At 48.2% G+C, this 20013-nt stretch overlaps 10 protein-coding genes across 10 annotated transcripts; 4 read left to right on the plus strand and 6 right to left on the minus strand.

Annotated features, from left to right (window-relative positions):
* Positions 1–29: 29 nt before the first annotated feature.
* Positions 30–1578, minus strand: V1508DRAFT_69769 (uncharacterized protein). The gene is made up of 2 exons (XM_066943019.1): positions 1338–1578; positions 30–925 (listed from the first exon to the last, which is right to left on the minus strand). Exons 1-2 carry the CDS (start codon positions 1396–1398, stop codon positions 345–347), a joined length of 642 nt encoding a protein of 213 aa, XP_066796642.1. The 5' UTR covers positions 1399–1578; the 3' UTR covers positions 30–344.
* V1508DRAFT_403553 (ornithine decarboxylase antizyme-domain-containing protein) lies at positions 1512–1892 on the minus strand (the record flags this gene model as incomplete). The annotated part of the gene is made up of 1 exon (XM_066938564.1): positions 1512–1892. One exon carries the CDS (start codon positions 1890–1892, stop codon positions 1512–1514), a length of 381 nt encoding a protein of 126 aa, XP_066796643.1.
* A 460-nt stretch (positions 1893–2352) lies between these two features.
* V1508DRAFT_455043 (uncharacterized protein) lies at positions 2353–4770 on the plus strand (the record flags this gene model as incomplete). The annotated part of the gene is made up of 2 exons (XM_066942602.1): positions 2353–2368; positions 3541–4770. 2 exons carry the CDS (start codon positions 2353–2355, stop codon positions 4548–4550), a joined length of 1026 nt encoding a protein of 341 aa, XP_066796644.1. The 3' UTR covers positions 4551–4770.
* V1508DRAFT_414837 (uncharacterized protein) lies at positions 4713–6225 on the minus strand. Its single transcript, XM_066939989.1, has 3 exons — positions 5926–6225; positions 5627–5860; positions 4713–5572 (listed from the first exon to the last, which is right to left on the minus strand). Exons 1-3 carry the CDS (start codon positions 6077–6079, stop codon positions 4818–4820), a joined length of 1143 nt encoding a protein of 380 aa, XP_066796645.1. The 5' UTR covers positions 6080–6225; the 3' UTR covers positions 4713–4817.
* A 204-nt stretch (positions 6226–6429) lies between these two features.
* On the plus strand, positions 6430–8914 carry V1508DRAFT_455045 (Rft protein-domain-containing protein). The gene is made up of 2 exons (XM_066942603.1): positions 6430–6703; positions 6750–8914. Exon 2 carries the CDS (start codon positions 6774–6776, stop codon positions 8607–8609), a length of 1836 nt encoding a protein of 611 aa, XP_066796646.1. The 5' UTR covers positions 6430–6703; positions 6750–6773; the 3' UTR covers positions 8610–8914.
* A 1262-nt stretch (positions 8915–10176) lies between these two features.
* V1508DRAFT_69876 (uncharacterized protein) lies at positions 10177–12073 on the plus strand. The gene has a single exon (XM_066943020.1). The coding sequence runs from the start codon at positions 10236–10238 to the stop codon at positions 11979–11981; it is 1746 nt and encodes a 581-aa protein (XP_066796647.1). The 5' UTR covers positions 10177–10235; the 3' UTR covers positions 11982–12073.
* Positions 12074–14263: 2190 nt separating this feature from the next.
* Positions 14264–15138, minus strand: V1508DRAFT_403558 (transcription initiation factor TFIID subunit A-domain-containing protein; the record flags this gene model as incomplete). The annotated part of the gene is made up of 2 exons (XM_066938565.1): positions 14264–14967; positions 15087–15138. 2 exons carry the CDS (start codon positions 15136–15138, stop codon positions 14264–14266), a joined length of 756 nt encoding a protein of 251 aa, XP_066796648.1.
* A 670-nt stretch (positions 15139–15808) lies between these two features.
* Positions 15809–16396, minus strand: V1508DRAFT_396647 (uncharacterized protein; the record flags this gene model as incomplete). Its single annotated transcript, XM_066938110.1, has 3 exons — positions 15809–16026; positions 16077–16146; positions 16196–16396. The coding sequence occupies 3 exons, from the start codon at positions 16394–16396 to the stop codon at positions 15809–15811; spliced, it is 489 nt and encodes a 162-aa protein (XP_066796649.1).
* Positions 16397–16564: 168 nt separating this feature from the next.
* On the plus strand, positions 16565–18526 carry V1508DRAFT_368609 (serine incorporator/TMS membrane protein). The gene is made up of 4 exons (XM_066937413.1): positions 16565–16835; positions 16894–17001; positions 17056–17159; positions 17214–18526. The coding sequence occupies exons 1-4, from the start codon at positions 16656–16658 to the stop codon at positions 18220–18222; spliced, it is 1401 nt and encodes a 466-aa protein (XP_066796650.1). The 5' UTR covers positions 16565–16655; the 3' UTR covers positions 18223–18526.
* Positions 18356–19732, minus strand: V1508DRAFT_414848 (putative NAD(P)-binding-domain-containing protein). Its single transcript, XM_066939990.1, has 5 exons — positions 19403–19732; positions 19246–19308; positions 19157–19188; positions 18601–19100; positions 18356–18549 (listed from the first exon to the last, which is right to left on the minus strand). Exons 1-5 carry the CDS (start codon positions 19413–19415, stop codon positions 18423–18425), a joined length of 735 nt encoding a protein of 244 aa, XP_066796651.1. The 5' UTR covers positions 19416–19732; the 3' UTR covers positions 18356–18422.
* Positions 19733–20013: the final 281 nt, after the last annotated feature.

A 20013-nucleotide genomic window follows, 5' to 3' on the forward strand; every position in this document is an offset into this window, starting at 1 on the left:
CGATAAATCGAGTCGCAATCCAAGTTTACGAAGAGCTCGCTTTAATCTGAAGCTGAACAACACAAAATTAAATTTCATTTTTAACGCACACGATGTCGAGTTCAAACAGTGCCGATCCAAGTCGACATAGATTTGTAATGTTGCACACAACTGGAACATCGAAATTGTAAGATGGTAGGCTGGAGGAAGTGAGTACTGACGGTTTTGCATCTGTATATGTTATATGATCGTCGAGTATACCAGCAGATATAATCCCGTAACTCTTTCATGGGTATTGGACGACGTCGGAATAGACGACACAGTTAGATCGGGACATTCAGTATACCCTGAGTTACGAAAGACAGTCACCGGCACTTTGATATTTCTCTGTTATCTCTGGATATTACCGGCTTTTCCATTCTGAATATAGTGTCAACGACGACTATAACCTTTTTGCCATGGAGCATCATAATATCCAAATTCATGTCACGAAACTTATTCTCCATCGTACCGACCATTAGAATAACAGCATCGGGTCTCCATAGTGTAAACGGTTCTAACAACAGATGTCCCTTGCGAACGTCCTTATGAGACACTGAGCTAATAACATGAATGCAAGAGTCAGTACAACTACTCTTCGCATTTATGATAGTAATAAGAAATTGACTATATGCCAGTATAGAAATCTCGTAAACACTGTTATTTACGCCAAGATAGTCAAGCAAAGATACAAAGTTGGTAGGTAACATATTCTCCACGACATATTTCTCAAGTGATAAGGCGCATGCTCCGCTCGTCGTCGCTCTCCAGAGAAAGACATCTAATATCCTGCAGACTGGCAGCGGCGGAATCGGAGACGATGCGACAAATGGGGAACTACCATCACTGTTGGTTCGCGCGCCAGGGCTCAAATCGTTGCCGAGTATGTGTCCAAGAGTGGTATAAACTGATCTGGAGTCAGCGAATGTACAACCAGAAACGAATGCGGTAAAGTATTTATATAGATACGGTCGGAACAAGGTCGCTATTCTAGTACTGACTGCCCAGCCATAATAAACTACAGTACCTAGGGTTCATACTAAATAATATATCTCCTCAGACAAATAACCGTAGTCTCATATCACCTGAATTACACGAGAAAAATGCCAGTCGGCTAATAATTTTTAAAACGACGCAAATCGCGTCATGTGCTAATTGATACTGTTCAGGACCGTAAATTTATGCCAGCACCGACAGATAAATTAATCGGAACCAAGGGTGATGTACTAATAGTATAATTTCAATAACTGCAATAAAACAGATATTTAACAACCTTAAAACGAACTAAGATAGTATCCGCGTTAAAAGAACGAACTAACCCTGTATACATGTGCCGGGGTACAACTTGAATTGAACCAACGACCAAACTATAGTGACCATACTATTATGTATCACCCGACAATCGAAAACCAAAAAAAAATGCTCTCAAGCAATCAAAGCAACAAATAACAATCACGCATAAACGGTATTGCTCATACAAAGGACACGACGCACTACAAATCCATGTCCATAGCGACCCAAGCATCAGACAACGATCCGCCATTCAAATTTGACGGACTCTTTAGCAACACAAAACCGACCCAGTAAAAGTTCCGGATAAGCACAGGCAGATTCATGAGCTGCTTGTCGATGCAGATAACAGCACGTTCGCAATCGAGACATTCCGTCGCGAGGTCGAGAAGCGCGACGAGACCAGCTTTGAGTTCCATGTTGCTGTCAGCCATCGACTTGTCGAAATAGATGAGTAGGGTGCGGTCGACAACTGCACCCATCCAGATATTCTCCTCAATATCGATGAGCTTGAAAAACACTGTGTCTGCCGGCGGCTGGCCTCTGGACTGTCCCTTGACACGTCGCGGATACGCGACCTTCATGAGAGCAGCCACCGCCGGCGTAGCCTCGGCTTTCGCTTTCGCCAGGTTAAACTCCTCCGACGTCCCCTCGTATATCGCAGTCCCATTAGCAAAGAGTCTCTCACACTGCGATGCCAGGTCCAACGATGCCTTCCATGTTTCCACAGAAGGACTTTTCCTAAGTAGGGCCTCAGGGACGCCACTCTGCTACTCCGCCCAACGTAGTGCGATAATGGAAGGCGGCGGCCCCCGTAGCGGTAGAGTAAGTGTAGCACGATGCGAGGGTGGCGCCGACGGGAAGTGCTTGGCCGTCATACATGTAGTAGTTGGATTCAGTAGGTGCCGATGCAGCAAAACGACCACTTCCATTGCGACTGTTACTACTACTACTACTACTTAAATTGGTGGGATTACTTAAAAGATTCGCCATGAATGCTGATTTTCTCCGGGGTAACTGTTGAAAAAAGTTCTTCTGGTAAATATGGATAAACCGAAACGTAAGTTGAGAAATTAGCGATTTAGCTGTTAAGTGCGATTTCGAAAATGAACACGAGTGTGGATGGATTGACAAGGAAAGGGGGGAAGAAACTTCACGATGGAGCGAGACGCCCGTTCAAATGAGTAAGTGGGTTAGGGATTTCAGGTCATGCGGTGGGGCCATGCAGTGGGACTTGCCTGATATGGCTTAGCGCGGTCTGGTTGCGCGCTGGTAGTTGTACAAGCCGAGACACCCTCAAACATAAACGCGCTTACCAACAGAATGTGGCCTGTACCAGACAGTAGAAACTAAATAACAGTTATTTAGGCGATATACCAATAAACCATCTGAAGCATCAAAATATTGTAGAATATCTCCTTCCGCGGTGGTAAGGAGTTTTGGTCCATAAGCTCCAGCCGCTTAATGGGAGGAGCCGCACGTGACACGTCATAATTACGCAAACTCTGGCCACATTCGGATCGACCGCACTGAAGTTAATTAAACAGGGCAGGCGTAGAACATATATTGCATACTAAACCATCTAAACGTAAAGGAGCAATATGATAGCAACAGTACGAAAATAACACTGCAACTGATCTTATATGTCTTTAACCCTCGCTCTGCGAGTCTGGTATTCTGGCAAGCGAAGAGCCACTGTAAGCACACATATGTTTGCTAGCGTGCGCCATTCTCCAGCAGAACGTTAGCTGGTCGAGTTTGGTTCCGCAGTCTTTCGTAGGCTTCGCAAACGTAATACACAATTACTATTCAAAAGATTTCGCCTGCGACCAATTGACCCCGTCGGGCTTCGCAGTGGCAGCGGATGACTCCGTAGTTGTGGCTTGACACGGTGTCAAATGTGCGGGTAGCTGGGAGTAATTTGTTCCCAATATGAACACAATTCAACCCAAAGTGCCCCATTATAGAGAGGTTCTAAATGGGAGTTTGACAGAGCACGTCGCGCAATGCTCTGATTTCCCCACCAACAAACTGAGTAGATCGTTGACATCTACACCTGATCCGCTCGTGCTCTCTCTTCTCATATCCACAATAATCTCTTATTCGTCTGTCTGGAGATGCGAGCTGAGTGAATTCGTCCAGCTGGCAATCTCTTGCTCTTGACTCACAAGTTAGAATATCGGGAATCTTTATCCACATTGTCGGCGTTTTACCTCGTTGCCGTTTATACAGATCCGACCGACCGTCAGTCCTCCACCATTACGTTCACTCTAGTTCTCTTCTTTGTAGCATTCTTGCTCTGGCAGGTCTTGCTCGCGTCGTTGATAGTCCGTCCGGGATTCTACTACCCGGTGTCCGTATCTTCCACGGCCCAGAATTCCTCGACCGCTGATCCAGAGTCTAACGGGGTCAGCGAGAGCGGTCGGTCTACGATCCAGTTTGCGTCCGGACGCGAGCTCCACAGAACGGGTGTCTACTCGATCAAGCAGCACTCTGCGAGAATGTTACAGCCAAAGGAAATCCTCTCATACCTCGCTCCGCCGCGGAAGAGAGTGCACGACGTGGACGACGACGAGAACAGCAGTGACGAATCTGATAGCATAGACGAGTACTTCTCGTCGCGCTCACGCATGTCATCGGTTCCGTCACCATCTGAATCTGCCATATCCACGCTGCCAAGTCCGAAACGAGTGGCTGAGACGCTTCTCCCGGATACGCACCCGCATCCTCTCACCATCTTCCGCTGCCGTAGGTGCCAAGCACACCTTGTTCCATACGCGTGCATCATCTCTAAGAGCTTTACCGGTCGTCTTGGACGTGCGGTACTCGTGGCAGACGTACAGAACGTGATAGTGGGTAAGCCGGGGGAGAGGATGCTAGTCACTGGACTGCACACAGTTGCCGACATCTCGTGCACGTGCTGCGATATCAATGTGGGTTGGAAATATTTGGGCGCGTTCGAGCGGAGTCAGAGTTATAAAGTTGGTAAATACATTCTTGAATTAAAGCGCGTGGTGAAGGAGACGGTTGCAGTGGGCGTCGATGAAGACATGCTGGATTACATTCCGCGACTTGACGTGCAGAAACTCGAGAGCGAGTTGTGGTCTGCGACACCGGGATTGCGGCGAGCTAGCACATCTTCGGTTTTGAGAAGCTTGCTGGATAATGAAGTGCTACGTGCAAAGAGTGCGGAAGCGGAGGACGCGACCGCTGCGGTAGCGCCGGAAGTCGCGGTTGAATGAGCGCAAAAGTATGATATGGATGACTGTATGAGACGCGGAGTTTATATGGTGGATACGGTACGGAAGGTGTTCTGACGTGTATTTATTGTGGTATATTTTGTTAGGTAATATGTCGTGCTGTTGTGTGTAATCTGGGCATGTGATTTTTTTTGCGACTTGTTTTATGTGTGTTACGTTTATTACCTAGTATCGTACAATCTAATATTTTAATGTACACCAAACAGCATTGACACGCCTCGTAAATATAATACACTCCTCACTACGTTTTCACGCAACGAACGATTTAATCCAGCTCACAACTTCCCGGTGAGCATGCGCCTGGTTCTCGGTGACCATCCGATTGTCAGCCGGATAATCTCCCTTGACGGCGAACCCGTGCGGGAGCTTGCGATCGTACCACTTGACGTCATGAAAAACTGTGTTCTTTGTCAATGCCTTGGTTGCGGTTTGAATTAGCTCCATAGGGAAGAGAGGGTCGTCCTGGACAGCGATTATTAGAACTGGCTTCTTTATACCGACAAAGTCTTTTGGGTCAACGAGTGATGGATGGCATATTATGCCTGTCAGAATAAGTGGGGCCCATGACGGGTTAGAAAGATCCACATTCATCGGCATTGTTGGCGCCGACGGTGACTTAGGTGATTTGGCTAGCTGTGCCTCAGGATCGTCGTTACTCGGTGTGACAGAGGGACTTGTGGGCGTGGACGCCTGTTCGCTAGTGGCCGATGCGGAGATCGGCAGTTGCAGCATCTTCAGGGCGTACTTTCCACCAAAAGAGTAACCCACGACACACATATCCCTGGGCCGATAAAGATCCACGATTTCTTCGACCATATTGACCAGCATTGGCCACGTTCGCTCCTCAGTGTGCCTCGCGACCCACATGTCTGTCATGAATCCCGCAGCAGAGGATATGGCTAGCGATTTGACTCGCGCCAACAAGGACCCTGGCTGCTGTTGTATACTTGGCACAGGGCTGTTAGGATCTGAGGAAAATAGATCCGGCATGACCACGAAATATCCTACGCTGTCATTACCAATACATCCAGGTCCCTCATTCGGAAAAAAAAACGCACCTTCTCGAGCAAACTCGTCCGCGAGGAGTTGATTATTCACACTCTCGATTCCAAGCCCGTTCGTGAGCAGCAACAAAATCGAGAATCCCTGCGCTTCCTCCGCAGATTGCGCTTGATCTTCATGGTCCTGCGACAGCTTATCTTCCCACGGCGGTTTCGAAACGTATATTCGCTCCTGCGTGTCCGGCAGCGTCTTGTATTCACCAGCCGGGGTCGTCGTAGATGGTGATCTTCCTATGCGGCAATTAGGAATTTTTCAACACAGCACACACATATTCATGATATTTATCGCGACATACGCGTTTCAGAAGTAGCCGATCGAACCGGATTGAAAAAGAACTCGTCGTCCTCGTCTTCCGATTCGCCGAGGAAGATTGTGTCGTTGGTGTCGTCTAGTGGGACGTTATCCATGTACGGATGCCGCGTACTCCCGCGTCGGGAACTCGTCGACATTGCGGTTACTTTTCCACAGTGCAAACAAGCTATCAATTGACAAAACTAGTATCAAGGAGACTAATCAATCTGGAGATGAATCTGCGTGCATATACAAACGGACGAAAGTACTGTCCGAATGCGTCCGGCCCCCTTACGTTTGCGGCCTGGAGCAAGAACACTGCAAGCACATGCACAGTCGCAGCTGGACCGCTCTGCACCGCCGCATGCATGCCCCTGAATACCTGCTCACCGCCACGCAACCCTGTGTTCGCTCAAGTTGCGGCATATATGTCACGCACAACATTCTATCGACTCTATTCTATGGGTTAGGGCATGGTCCCGGCGACAGAAACTTGGCCCCAATTGTCGAAGGACCCCATTCAGGTTATCGCGAATCCGGTTTGCGCTTGTGTATTTGGATTGAACGTCGGACGTGTCCGGATTCGGTTGTTAGCATCATTTACGCTTCGCAATCATTTTTTTGTGACTCCACGCATACATCTACTAGGCAAGTAGCCATATAACGTTCAGCATTGCTTTATTCCGAGGAGCGGGAAAGCTTTGATGTCGTCGTTAATCCGGTGCATTAATTCTTTTGATTTGGCTACGTGAAGAGTGTCGATATACAAAGACTTTAAAAAGGTAAGCTTGTTTTTTCTTGCCATGTATCAAAGTGCTGATCTGCCAGGCGAGCGTGACCGCGACCGTGATCATGAATCTCCAAGAACCAGCAAATCTGAACCGCATGCCGAGCGCGACAGCTAAACGACACGGCAGACGGCACTCAACAATTGTGGTCCCTCCACCAGCCGCGCTCGCGTCCTCCAAATCGGACATGGGCGACGCGCCATCGACTTTGATCCAACATTCCGCAGTTGGCGCGTCGTTTCTGATCTTGCTTCAGCTATTTTCCAAAGTCGTGACGTTTGTGCTTAATCAGACTTTACTTCGGTTTTTGTCACCCGAACGACTGGGTGTGTCTACACAGCTTGAGTTGCTGTGTTCGTCGATCCTATTTTTCTCGAGGGAGGCAATACGGCTCGCGCTACAGCGGCAGACGACGCATCCGAAGCCCGACATTTATCGGATCGAGGGAGGCGTGGTGGAAGGTACAGTTTCAGGAATTGCGCAGAGCGTGGTAAATACAGGATACCTTCCATTTCTCTTCGGTCTTCCATTGGCAGGACTGTCATGCGTTTGGTATTATTTTAGGGGAGCATCGAGTGAGGTTGCGAGTTTGCCGTATTTCAAGAGTGTCGTGGTGGTGTGCGGAATCGCTTCGTTGGTCGAGTTGCTCTCGGAGCCCATGTTCGCATTGGCGCAGTACAAGATGCAGTACAAGTTACGTGCGTTATGTGAGTCTGGGGGTGTTGCTGCACGATGCGCGGTCACTTTCCTGTTGACGGTCTCTGCAAGGGAGGATACTGGCGTGCTTGCGTTTGCGCTGGGACAGCTTGCGTATGCTGTTGTCATTACAGGGATGTACGTGTGCCTTGTGTGGGAGACCACTCGCGGTAAAGAGAATGGGATATTTCCGAAACGGATATGGAGAGAAGAAATCTCGCGTTCGCCGTGGTTCTACTTCGATAGTTCTACCATGCGGTTGGCGTCGACGGTTTGGGTTCAGACGGTTTTCAAGCATTACTTGACGGAAGGAGATAAGCTTCTGGCGAGCTACTTTAGTACAATATGGGAGCAAGGCGTGTACGCGTTGGCGGCAAATTACGGATCGTTGATCGCACGACTGGTGTTTCTGCCAATCGAAGAAGCGGTTCGCACGTTGTTTGCAAAGCTCCTTGCACCGCCGCTTTCGGCTAAAAACTTTCGATTCTCAAGTGACACGTTGACATCGATTTTACGCGTGTACGCGCTGGTCAGCATTCTCTCGTCACTATTTGGCCCGCCGATAGCACCATTCCTGTTGTCCCTAGTTGCCGGCTCTCGATGGGCTTCTTCGTCGTCCTCGGCACCAGCCGTGCTGTCTGCATACGCGTACTACATTCCGCTGCTGGCATTCAATGGCGTGCTCGAGGCCTTTGTCCAGTCGGTTGCGACACCGTCCCAGGTCCGGGAACAATCGTTCGTCATGCTGTGCTTCTCCGTCGTATTTGCAATCGCCGGCTACGTCTTCATGCGTGCGCTCAAACTCGGCGCGACGGGGCTCGTGTATGCGAACATGGTCAATCTCGGTCTGCGGATAGGGGCGTGTGCAGTGTGGATTCACCGGTACTATATGTCTACGGCGGCGAAGATTGGCGATGTGACAGATGAAAAGCGGGCGAATGCTGGACGGGCTAGCGGGTCACTGTTCCCGCTTGTGCGACGAGATGCGTATCCTAGCGGGAAAATTCTCGGGGCGTCCGTCGGTGCGTGGGCGGGCGTACGGGCGATTGGTCGAGTAGATTGCTGGAGCAAGTTTCTAATGATATCCGGGCTGGGTGGTGCGTTGGTGGCAGCTATGGTGTGGGAGGAGAAGGCATTAAGAATGAAAGCTATTGAGTTGATATTTCCTGCGAAAAAGAGGGGCAGAAGCAAGAAGAGCGAGTAGATGTAGGTATACAAAATTGTGTTACTAGCTTAGAATGAGGATTTTGTATATATATAAGTTACATCCGTGCGATATTTGATTACCCGACTCGACGACGACTAACCATACCAGCCATACCGCAAACCGGTATACGGCGCTAAAAAATGGTCGCGATTTTATGAATGATGCAAACGCAATTATTTGATCGCGATTCTCGACAAAGGTCGAGGATATGATGTAATAATTACATGATTTGTACAGCTGGATATGCAGGCATATACGTTATAACTAGTTTCGATTAACGCGTGCGATCATCGAGTTTTGGGCAAATTTGTTTCGCAGCAGATTACGGTAAAATTGTCTCTTTAACCTGTGTTATAAATTGATGCGATATGTGCAGCTCAGTTAGCCGTTGGTGTTTAACAATAAGAAATTCCAGTACTGCAATGACATGATTAAAGATGATATACAGCGCACGCGGCCAAAGAGTCATCAATTAGGCAGCCGTTGTATGAGTGGCAGAGCAGGGCATGCATAGATTACAGCCGACGATATTATCAATACGAACTAATCTGGTGACAATCCACAGGATAGGTCTTACTATCAGGTAGTAAGGGTGACTTAAATTAGTGCCTGGACAAGCCGCATTAGACTCTATGCCGTTGTTGGACTCGGGCTCCGGATCGTACCTCGGATGCAGGAACAAGATGGACAACAACCTTATCTACCATTTTAGCTTTTGCGCCCCGCCGCCCGTTACAGCTCCAGAAGCCAGTTACGTTCTGTATATCGACGTATTTATTTACATGATTATGATAAGTTACAGTAAATACTCCCTAAGCTGGTTCGCTATAACCGATAACCCCGTAATGCGAATTGTTTGCTCCTAAAATTTCGGGAAAATGTTAGAAAATCAATTGCAACAATGCTAAACCTTACTAAGCCCTTACGAAGTGACCGTTAAACATTGCATAAGTTGCCTGGCCGTATCTTAGTCACACCGGAAAGCATTATTGCATACATTTCTCAGAATCGTCAGATAACAGAAGTGTGGGCCACCGAGTGAAAGGTGGTGGGTTAATTTAATTTAATTAATTAGAACATCTCTATTTTGTTCGACCAGTGGCGCCTGCGGTTTCTGACACACGATGATGTCATTGCCTGCCCTACAAGGTGCTAGCCTAAACCCCTGGTTAATCGTCTGGGAGATGATGGGGCACTTTTACTGCGGCGGCAACAGTGCCTGATTGAGGCTTGTTTACTCACCGGGTCTGACCCAGCTACTACAACCCGGTCTAAACTATCGGGTCCGATGTCGTCACTCGTCACACTTTGTTAGTGGGCGACTGCGCGTTTATATGTGACCCCCTTCACTAACTTGCACTAGTGCGTCGTCGTCCCTTCACTTCGTCACTTCTGCTTGTATTTCTCTTCTTTATCCTCCTTTACCCCTCCATTTCCTTCAGGCATAATTCTGTCCTTGCATTGCTACATTCTCACTCGGCCATTGCCCCATGAACTAACTGACTGTCACTTCTTGCCCGGACCCTGCACGACTTCCCGAACCCTGTCAAGTTGGTGAGCGAACTCCTGTTCTCCAAGTTTGTTTGCTCGTACTTACTGACTGGCTCGCAGTCCGCGGCCACAATGTCCACAATGTCCACGACGTCCCCCGTGTCCTTAAGCCCGCCCGCGTTCGTGTTCCCGCTCCATCACGCGCGCCATGACTCGGCGTCATTTTCATGCGCTCCCTGCCCGTCGCTGTCATTGCCGCCCACTGCCGACCCGAAGCAGCGCTCGCCGTCCCGAAGCCATGCCCACCGCCGGTCTGCTGCAGTCTCTCACGACTTCCTGGCCGACCTTAAACATGACCGCATAATATCGTCCCCTGTTACAGCACTTCATTCCCCGGATGAGCGCTTGGATGAACGTGATAGACTGCCGTCTCCACCCTCTTCGCCATGCCGGTCTTCGTCCGTCTCGCTCGCGTCCTCCTCCGCTGCATCCCTGGCTTCCGTCTCGTCCGCGTCGACATCCCCGCCTTCAAAGCTAAAGGTCATGTTCTCGCCCTCTGTGGAATTTATCCCTTCCCATTCCTCCACCACGTCGACGTCCACCACTACGACTATAACCGCCGCGCGAGGATCCGCCGACCTTACGGACGAATCGGCTCCCCCACAAGGCCAGCCACAGCCGGACAAGCGCCGATCGCACAAGAAGTCATGGTCCTTTATCCGCTTCCGCCGGCGATCAGCGGAGGCAGAGGGCGAAGATGAAGACGAAGACGAAGACGAAGAGGATGATGAAGTTGTGCCACCGCCCCGACCAGCTACGCCACCTCGCGCATCACACGCACGGGCAACTCATTACTTCACAAGATCAGGCACGCCAGAGCCAATGATCGATCTGGACGCCGCACTCGGTCCAGCTGGTACGCCGCCGCTGTTGTCTGGGACCTGGTCTTCCGGTGCCGCCATGCATCGGCGGTCTGAATCGGCCCCAGAGATGCTTGCGTGGACGGGCACCAAGTCGGTTGATTTTCGAACATTTTCGTCGTCGATAGCCCGCGTTGATGGATCACGTGGTATGAAGCGCAAGATGGCTTCTCTTGTCGAAGTTGAGGAGAGCGCAGAGGAAGAAGCTGCTGCTGCAGCACCAGCAGAAGAGGCACAACACGAACCGGTTGCGGCTCCCGAACCAGAGCGACGGCGGAGTGTGTGGGATGAGTTTGTGAATTCGTTTGCGGTTCCTGTGGCTGGACAAGCGGAAACTCCGTCGTCCCCACACGTTCCGCCGTCTGACGAAGTTCTTGTGGTCGATGAATTCGGAGACGTGATTGTCATTGGCGAACCTGGGCCCGAGATACGACACGAGTGGACAACTTCTGACAATTCTAGTTCTGTGCATAGTTCATGTCCACTCTCTACTTTCTCCGATGCGCGCTCGGTTTCTAGCAGCGCCGGCTCGGAGACCGTGTCCGAAATACTGCCAGTCAAGTCCAAGCGACACAGTCGTCGTCTCAGCCTCGTGCTGAGTCTCAAAAACGCGATGCTGAAAAGCCACAGCGTCGGAAATTTAATCCACATAGACGATCACAAGGCCGGCAAGTTGCACCGTCGCCGGAACAGCAAACTTGACGCTATCACGGACACCTGGAGCGAGGAGTTGAGTCGCAAACCTTACTTGTTGCGCTCGCATGGCAATCCTCCAACCACGAACATACCCCCGATCGTGGACCCTCTCTGTCAGCCCGCCGGGCCTGCCAAATCCACAGCCAGCTCGTCATCGTTGCATTCGCGATCACCCGCACCAACAGATTCTACGCAGCAAAGCGGGAAATCAAAAAGTATGGCTTATCGTGTGTGGGACTGGGTTAGAGGAATCGTCGCATAATTTGTTTCATTTGATAGATTTATTTTCGTCATTCAATTTTTTCGAACCATAGATTATTCTCTTCCGTTATATTTTCATTCGTTGAATTGTTTGATATTCACGTGGGGTGTACGGGGCTTTGCATTGTGGTTTTGGCTATGTTTTGTGCATTTTTCAGTTTTGTCTTTTTTGTTGTTTTGTTTATCACTGGATTAACGGCGGGTGTCTGTTTTGAGTGATTTGGCGGACAAGATGTGAGAAGATACGGCCAGCAGAGTAGGGGTACAAGAACAGAGGGAAGAGGGACAAGATAATCGCAAGAAGACCAGAGAAGTGATGGACGCGTACAGGGGAGCCAAGCTTTTTTGATACTTTGCTAACTTGCTTTGCTACCTCATACATTCATACAGACTCAACATATATGAAGTGGAGTGAAGACGTTAGCTATATAGCTCCCTTTGTATATGGTACGACGTTTGGTACCTTGATGGCGAATGAAGAGATGCAATCGAATTTAAGTGAATAGTGAGGAAGTGACAAAAATAATTGGTTGTATATTTAGGTAGTTCTGGGATTTTGTATGGCATGGGTTTGCTGTAAATATATTTTCACATTTATTTCCATCATATCTTAAAGATTGTAAGTTACGGAAAATGTTGACGTTTAGTCACTGCGAACAGGAAAAATTCGCATCCCTTCCTTTACCACAGTCATGGCTCTATTGAACCGCTCTAAATCGCTCATTCTTCGATTGTCCTCGCCGAATAGGCCAATCTCTTTATTGAAACTTTAGTGCCGCTGATGTTCTTATCGACTTATATTTGAGCGATCCACCGCAATGCAAGGGGGCCCGACAACAGTGTTTTCTACGCCGTGAGCAAAGGAGGCACTAAATCCAACTAAAAGGTTTTGGGTTGGGCAACTTGGGTACGGAGATGGTTGGGTTGGGTTTGGGTTTATATGGAAGATGAGACGTGGAAAATGATCTGCGGGTTCCGCGAAGGGGGGACCGGAGCCCCGAAAGCTACATGGCCTAATATGCTCATATAACGGCATACATTCGTGGACAAGGATAAGATAATGTCTGCCGTTGGACAAATGGGACATTCATTGCCAAATAAAATTCTGGACAGGAATCTCATCCGGCAATTGCAGGGCAAGCGAATTGGCGATCTAGCTAGTCGTTGTAGTTTCGAGAGTCGTAAAAGAACAGCTCTTAATTTTTCTATTTAGCCTGGCTCAATTCGCTGCCGACAACAAGCGAATACATATTGCCGCACCATATAGTGTGGTTGTACCTGCAGACAATCTCCTACTGAGATGAATAATCATGCCTAACCACTTCTGCATGTTTTGGACTACTAGTTGCTGGCGAATGTAAATCTGAACACAGGACTGTGCAAGTCGGGGACGCCGAATGTACGACAATCGGTGATCCCCTAACCCGCAATGACGGTTTTCCGGGAGTTGGAGAGTTAGAAAACCAAGAGTTGGAGAGTTGAGTCTATATACGATTTACTATACGATTGGTTGCAAACGTTTACGATTAAACTATACGAGCAATGACGTTGGCTCGTCGTAAAAAATCGTATTGCGGCTAGTTCACGTGAAGGCGCCAAGCTGCTGATCTGGCTAATACGATCCTTCTTGTAACTACTAGTTGTGAGCCAACTGTGAGCCATTGCCCAGCGAGACATTCTGCACTGGCTCCTCTCCTTCGTACCTATCATTCAATAGCAAGTAATCAACTGCTGGCTGGCGACGAGGACGTGTAAAAGTTTCCATGTCAAAGGCGTCAATGTAACAGCATGGTGCATTAATGAGTAGCTAGGTAACCTACACCTAATTCTTGATGATATTTCAGAGTGAGTAACCTTCCTAATGAGGAATACCGATTACTATACGATTTATAGCACACTATACGATTACTTCACGTTAGAGCTTTCAGAAGTTGACGGTAACGTAATCGTATCCACCTCTAGTTAAGTCATTTAAACTATCTCAATACTACTACTTTACGTATTTCTATTTGCCAGTCCAATCCGAATAATCAATACGCTTATCCGTATCCGTATCCGTATCCGTATCCATATTCGCAGACTCGCTTTGGTAACCGCATGATTCTACGACGGATATCCAGACATATCCGTTATCTGTCTATCTTTGCCGATCCCTAAATTCAACGGCACAACACCGTTAACTCATACAATACTGCTCGATATCATGACCATAACTACCACAGGGCAAAATATGATATTATTCCAACCTATGAACTTCTCGTCACGGTCATAAGTCACAACTGCTTATTTTCCAGAAATCGCCCTGCTTGCATTCACACCGCTCAACTTCTGCAAATAACTCTGTGTTGGATTCCATCTCCTGACCGATCGAATCTCATCCGCATTGTAACCAGGAATTCTGATATTCCAACTCCGTTCCAAATGCAACTGCACATCTTTGACATCAAGTGTATTAGACTTTCTATGCTTCGCGAGTCGACAACTTACGGACGAAACCGACGTCACAAATCCATCGGCTAGATCCAATAATAGCTCTTCCACGTCACCATCAACGTTAGTATCCCGCTCCTTGCCCAGTAGTGGGACACCGTTGATGCTGCTGCTGCTGGTCTCGATCATGTCCTTGACCAGCTCACTTAGCTTGCGTTTCGACAAGACGCGCGCCACGGTGCCATTAAGCTCAAATGAAGGCGGTTTCATGACCGCGGGGCTCGTCATGATCGGAGAGTTTGCGGCGTCTCCACCAGAAAGAGATGTACGAGCAGGTCTGACTGAGGTCGGGGTAGGTTGCTTCATAGAGAGCGTTGTGGGAATCTGCATTTGGTTAATTGAAGGGTTGAAGAGATTTTGGCTGTTCATTATCGGTTGTTGAGTAACAAGAACTCGACGAGCAGGAGTTTGTGGTGTCTGTGGTGTCTGCCTGACAGCTGCTTGAATTGCTTGCGGTTGAGCCGGAGTCTGTTGTTGATTAAGCTGCTGCTCTGCTGCTGTTGCGTGTTACTCCATAGGTGTGATCCTCGAGCAACAGCAGGCTGCCAGGTTCTAGCCGTAGCAAAAACGGTGACGGCCGGTATCTGCTTCTTGGTGATTACTGCATATGACTCACGATGTGCTTCTGCACTAGTAATATCAGGTGCTATGAGTCTGAGACATATCATACTTCCGTTTGCGCTAAGTGTGAAGTTTGATGAGAATATATATAATAACTAGTTAATTTACGACAACAGTAACAATAAATCCGCATACAACAGCATCTGTAGCTGTGCTCAGAATAGCGATGGTTGACACTCAACTTTTGGTCATTAGTCAGTTATAGACAAGATAATCCATGTCCGGGCAATAGAGCAATGCAATGGCGATACTGAACGGGATAATGTTTGACTGTCAATTAACTAAAAATGAAAGTAGTATCGAAATTAAGCTCCACGACCCATAATACTTGCGTGATTGATGGAATTCAAACTTTAGTTGCTTTAGACGGCTATGCCTATCATGATCTTACACGCCAACTGCATTCACTCGCTAGAAACGTGATATACAATAATTCAGCACGTCGTCCTTGATTTGGACTGTGCACTACGATTGCCTGCTGCCTAGCGCCTTGTTCAGTTGACGTTAAACCTCATGAGGTGTGGACGCGGTAAGCACCAAATTCAGACGTTCGCCATCATTCTTTGTGAGACTCTGATAATAGGAATCGTGTGGACCGTAAATGCAGTGCTATGCAGGATAATGGCTATATACAAAAACTCCTCAAACTCCGTCCAACTGAACAATGGTCAAACTCCAACCTATATTACACATTTCTCCACCGCAACTTGACCCACTTTACAAAATCATCTTCTCATCACCCTCATTCTGCTTGACCACCTCAGAATCAGACAAGGATGTAAATGTGCTACGCTCCAAGCCGTCGGGATTCGCTGCGCGACTTTTGTCCGCATAGGAAAAGATATCTGACGCATTTTTATAGTCCGTCGCAAATCGCTCTATCTCACCTAGAATTTCTCGCGCGCGCGTTGCAAAGCGGGCATACACCTCTGACGCTTTAATACTCGTTAAAAGGTACCCATTGGACTTGACGAAAAAGACTTACGCTCAGTGTTCGATTCAATTTGTGTAAGCGTGCGAATCAGTTTCGGAGCCGCGATTCGTAACGATAATAACTACTCTATTAGCCTCCTCTTGCCTATATCATAATCCAGTGTCTCCTACTTCGCAGTATAAATCATCTAAGCGACGTAATCCATCTCGTAACTCGGTCTCGGTGGAAAAATCGTTCCTTTCGGACACAATGGCAGGCATTTGCATGATCACGTCGTCGTCGTCTAAGTCGATCGAAACTGGATTGTTACTATTTCCCAGAGTATCTTTGTCTGATGACCGTGACGGGTTGGCGAGGACAGGTACAGACATCGTAAGTGATTCTCACTAGTGTCTTCATCGAAGTTAACGGTCTTTATATGATAATATATGATCATAATCCTGAGATGCAGTGACGTAAATCACGTGCGTGCAAGCACAGGGGTATAGTACTGACTTCAGCAATGTCGGGACTTTTTGCGGCGCTTGTTATACACCTCTAATTGTTGATAGCACGATTCCTCTCTTGACATCGTTCTCCCATCCATTCTGCGCATAATCCAGAATACAGAATCCCAGATACGAGAGCACAATGGGCGCAGCATTGTCCCTCCCATTTTTGGCGCTCCCAGCCCTGTCAACCGTCGGATCCTACGCCATCTCGTTCTGTGGCGCCGCGGCATGCACCACGCTTTGCGCGACTTGCAAGACGTGCTCGAACAGTATGTCGACTAGGATTGCTTATGCGATGATATTCATCGTGAATTCTATAGTGAGTTTGTAGTTTGTTGTACTGGTGGATACGGTATGCAGTGCTGACCAATGGTTAGTTGTCGTGGGTGATGCTCACAAATTGGGCGATTGACAAGTTGGAGGCGATTACCAAGAATTATATGAAATTCAGTTGTTTCGGGTCGGAATGTACAGGATTTGCGGCAGTATGTATATTTGACAGAATATCTGGCGTTGGTGATAATGCTGATCTGCTTTAGGTGCACCGATTCAATTTTGCGCTGGCTGTATTCCACTTTGTTTTGGGAGTCTTCCTAATAGGAGTCTACTCGGTCAGGAATAAACGCTCGGATATTCAGAATGGGTAACGTTATTCTGTTCGATAGTAAGGTGTAATTTGCCACTGATTGTATTGTAGATACTGGGGACCAAAGATCATCGCTTGGCTCGGCCTTATCGTTGTGTCGTTCCTCATCCCGGACGGGTTCTTCGTATTCTGGGGCAACTACATCGCAGTTATTGGCGCGTTTATCTTCGTCATCTACGGTCTTATTCTTCTAGTCGATTTCGCTCACAGTTGGGCGGAAATGTGCCTCAACAAGATCGAGACGTACGACTCACCGCTGTGGCGATTCATTCTGATAGGCTCTACACTAGGAATGTACATCGGCAGTCTTGTCCTTACGATTTTAATGTACGTGTTTTTTGCGAAGGGCGGCTGCGCGATGAATCAGGCTGCCATCAGCGTCAACTTGATCTTGACATTCATTGTGTCCGCCATCTCGGTCAATCCAACCGTTCAAGAATACAACCCTCAAGCTGGTCTCGCCCAGTCGGCAATCGTTTCTGTGTACTGCACGTACCTAACTATGTCAGCGGTCGCGGGCGAACCCGACGATCGCCTTTGCAACCCACTCATTCGATCACGGGGGACACGCACTGCCAGTGTTATCCTCGGCGCAATTTTTACATTCCTCGCAATCGCGTATACGACAATTCGCGCCGCGACCCGTTCCGGAAACAGTGAAGACCAGTACGGATATGGATACCAGTCCGTCAGTCAGACAGTGACGTCCCAACCCACTCGCAATTCGATGCGCGTGGAGGCCATCCGAGCTGCGGTGGACAGCGGGTCCTTACCTCAGTCCGCGTTGTACGAGCTTGACGAGGATTCCGACGAGGAAGACGAGTCGTCGCAAACAGAGTATAATTACTCTGTCTTCCATTTCATATTTTTCCTCGCGACGCAGTGGACCGCGACGCTGCTCACGATGCAGGTAAATAAAGATGAAGAAGCGGGTTTCGTACCCGTTGGGCGGACGTATTTCTACACGTGGGTTAAGATCGTAAGCGCCTGGATTTGCTTCGCATTATATACGTGGACTCTGGTCGCGCCAATTGTAGCACCGGATAGATTTGGGCAGTAATAGATTGTTGATTCTCAATTAATCTCATGTTCGGGGTATCGATGGATGTTTTTAAGTTTGTACGTTGGTTTAGTAATGGCTGGGACGGTGCAATGACTTTTAGTTTTGGTTTTCTTTGCTATCAAGTTGATTGGCATCATTTATTTTGTATTGATATAGTTCAATTGTGCTAAAGTATTCCATTAAGGTGCTGATATTGTTTAAGTATTCGTAAGATGCTCGTAAGTTGGCGGCTCATCGTCGATATTATTGACGACTTTTTCAATCATATCATCGTCTAGCTTGGCTAGTTGTGCTAAAGTCCACTGTTCAGATATTTGCGAAACCCTACGTGGTGTCAATTCGTGGAACAATAATTGGAGTATACACGTCACTTACCACCGCATTCGTTTCCGTATCTCAGCTTTTCCGCCCGCAGGGACTTTCTCCCTTACTCTCCGCCTTAGGACACCCAGTCGTTCAATCGCCAAGCCAAACGGCTCCTGCTTAAGCTCATCTTCTATCCTCCGTCTCACCAAATGCGACATTTTTGGGCCATTCCCATTCGTCGAGACCATAATCTGCAGCGGTCCATCCCGGTACATGCTCCCGAAATAAAAATCACACTCGCGAGGCACATCCGCGACATTCACCGGGATTTTAAGGGCTTTGCATTCAGTGTAGATTTCTGTGCTTGCGGAGGGAGAATCGATTGCGACTAGGACCATTGACGGTTGTGCAACATGGAGGTCGAGTTCAATGTCGAAGATACGCGGGATGTGCGTGATTTGCTTCCGCGCCACGCGGTATTGGAGTTCGGGGGAGAGACCGGAAGGTGGACATATTACGGTGATGATGGCATCTGCTGCTATGAGGTGTGCTACTCTTCCTGTTGCGACCTAAAAATGGGTTCAGCGAATGGAGCCAGTAAGCACTTTCAAAATCGGAGACTTACGTCGCCGCCTCCAACGACTGTCACTGGCTTCCCTGTAGTATGATTATTAGACTCTACGTCCCAATGTGTGGACTAGATTCGAAGCGCACCCTTGATTTGCCATGCCACTATTAGTGAACCTCCTCCAGGGATATCGCCAAACTTGTGCTCCTCTCAATCCGGGTTAGCAAGGTCCATTTTGTCCGCGCCTGCGTTCTGTACTCCCCCTCACACTGTGAACGCCCACATCGTCTCACGAGCACATACCTAATGTAGTCATTATGCGACTGGATGCTGCAGGCTATATTGAGCGACGACACTGGCTGGTCATTGCCACTCACGATGCTAGAAAGAGTTTCGTTTAATCGGTTCTTGTGCGGCGCCGAACCCTGAATCGCCGCGCACCGACCGGGAATTTGACGTGCAGTTCAGGCCATATGATCTGGCATAGCTCTGTTTGTAGCTCTGTCGTTTCTTTCATTGCTTGCCATTGATTGTTTCATAGATGATGTCTTGCAAAAACGATTATTTGTTTATATAGCTGGATCCGTCGATAAGTATAAATAGCGCAGCAGATTCGAGGTTTCTAGTTTTAATTAATTATCTAGGGACGATGGAGTGCAGCTGAATGACTGCGAAACGCCATTGCTCCCCTCGAGACAGGTCTATTGGTCAACAAAAAAAAGAGACCATATACATCTCGGAAACTGCAGTAGACTGCTGTTTCAAGGCATACTTATAGCCGTTGTAGGCGACTTATTAAACCTTCTCGAAGCGATCGGTACATCCGCACGTTGAACTCTGCCTCCTCCGCAGTTAGCACAAGATAGGATCAGGTAGTTTGAATGATTCCATTATGCCATAACCTTTGTGCTTCG

This window comes from Lipomyces doorenjongii (genome assembly GCF_038497915.1).
Source record: "Lipomyces doorenjongii strain NRRL Y-27504 unplaced genomic scaffold V1508scaffold_16, whole genome shotgun sequence".
Taxonomy (NCBI): Eukaryota; Fungi; Ascomycota; class Lipomycetes; order Lipomycetales; family Lipomycetaceae; genus Lipomyces; species Lipomyces doorenjongii.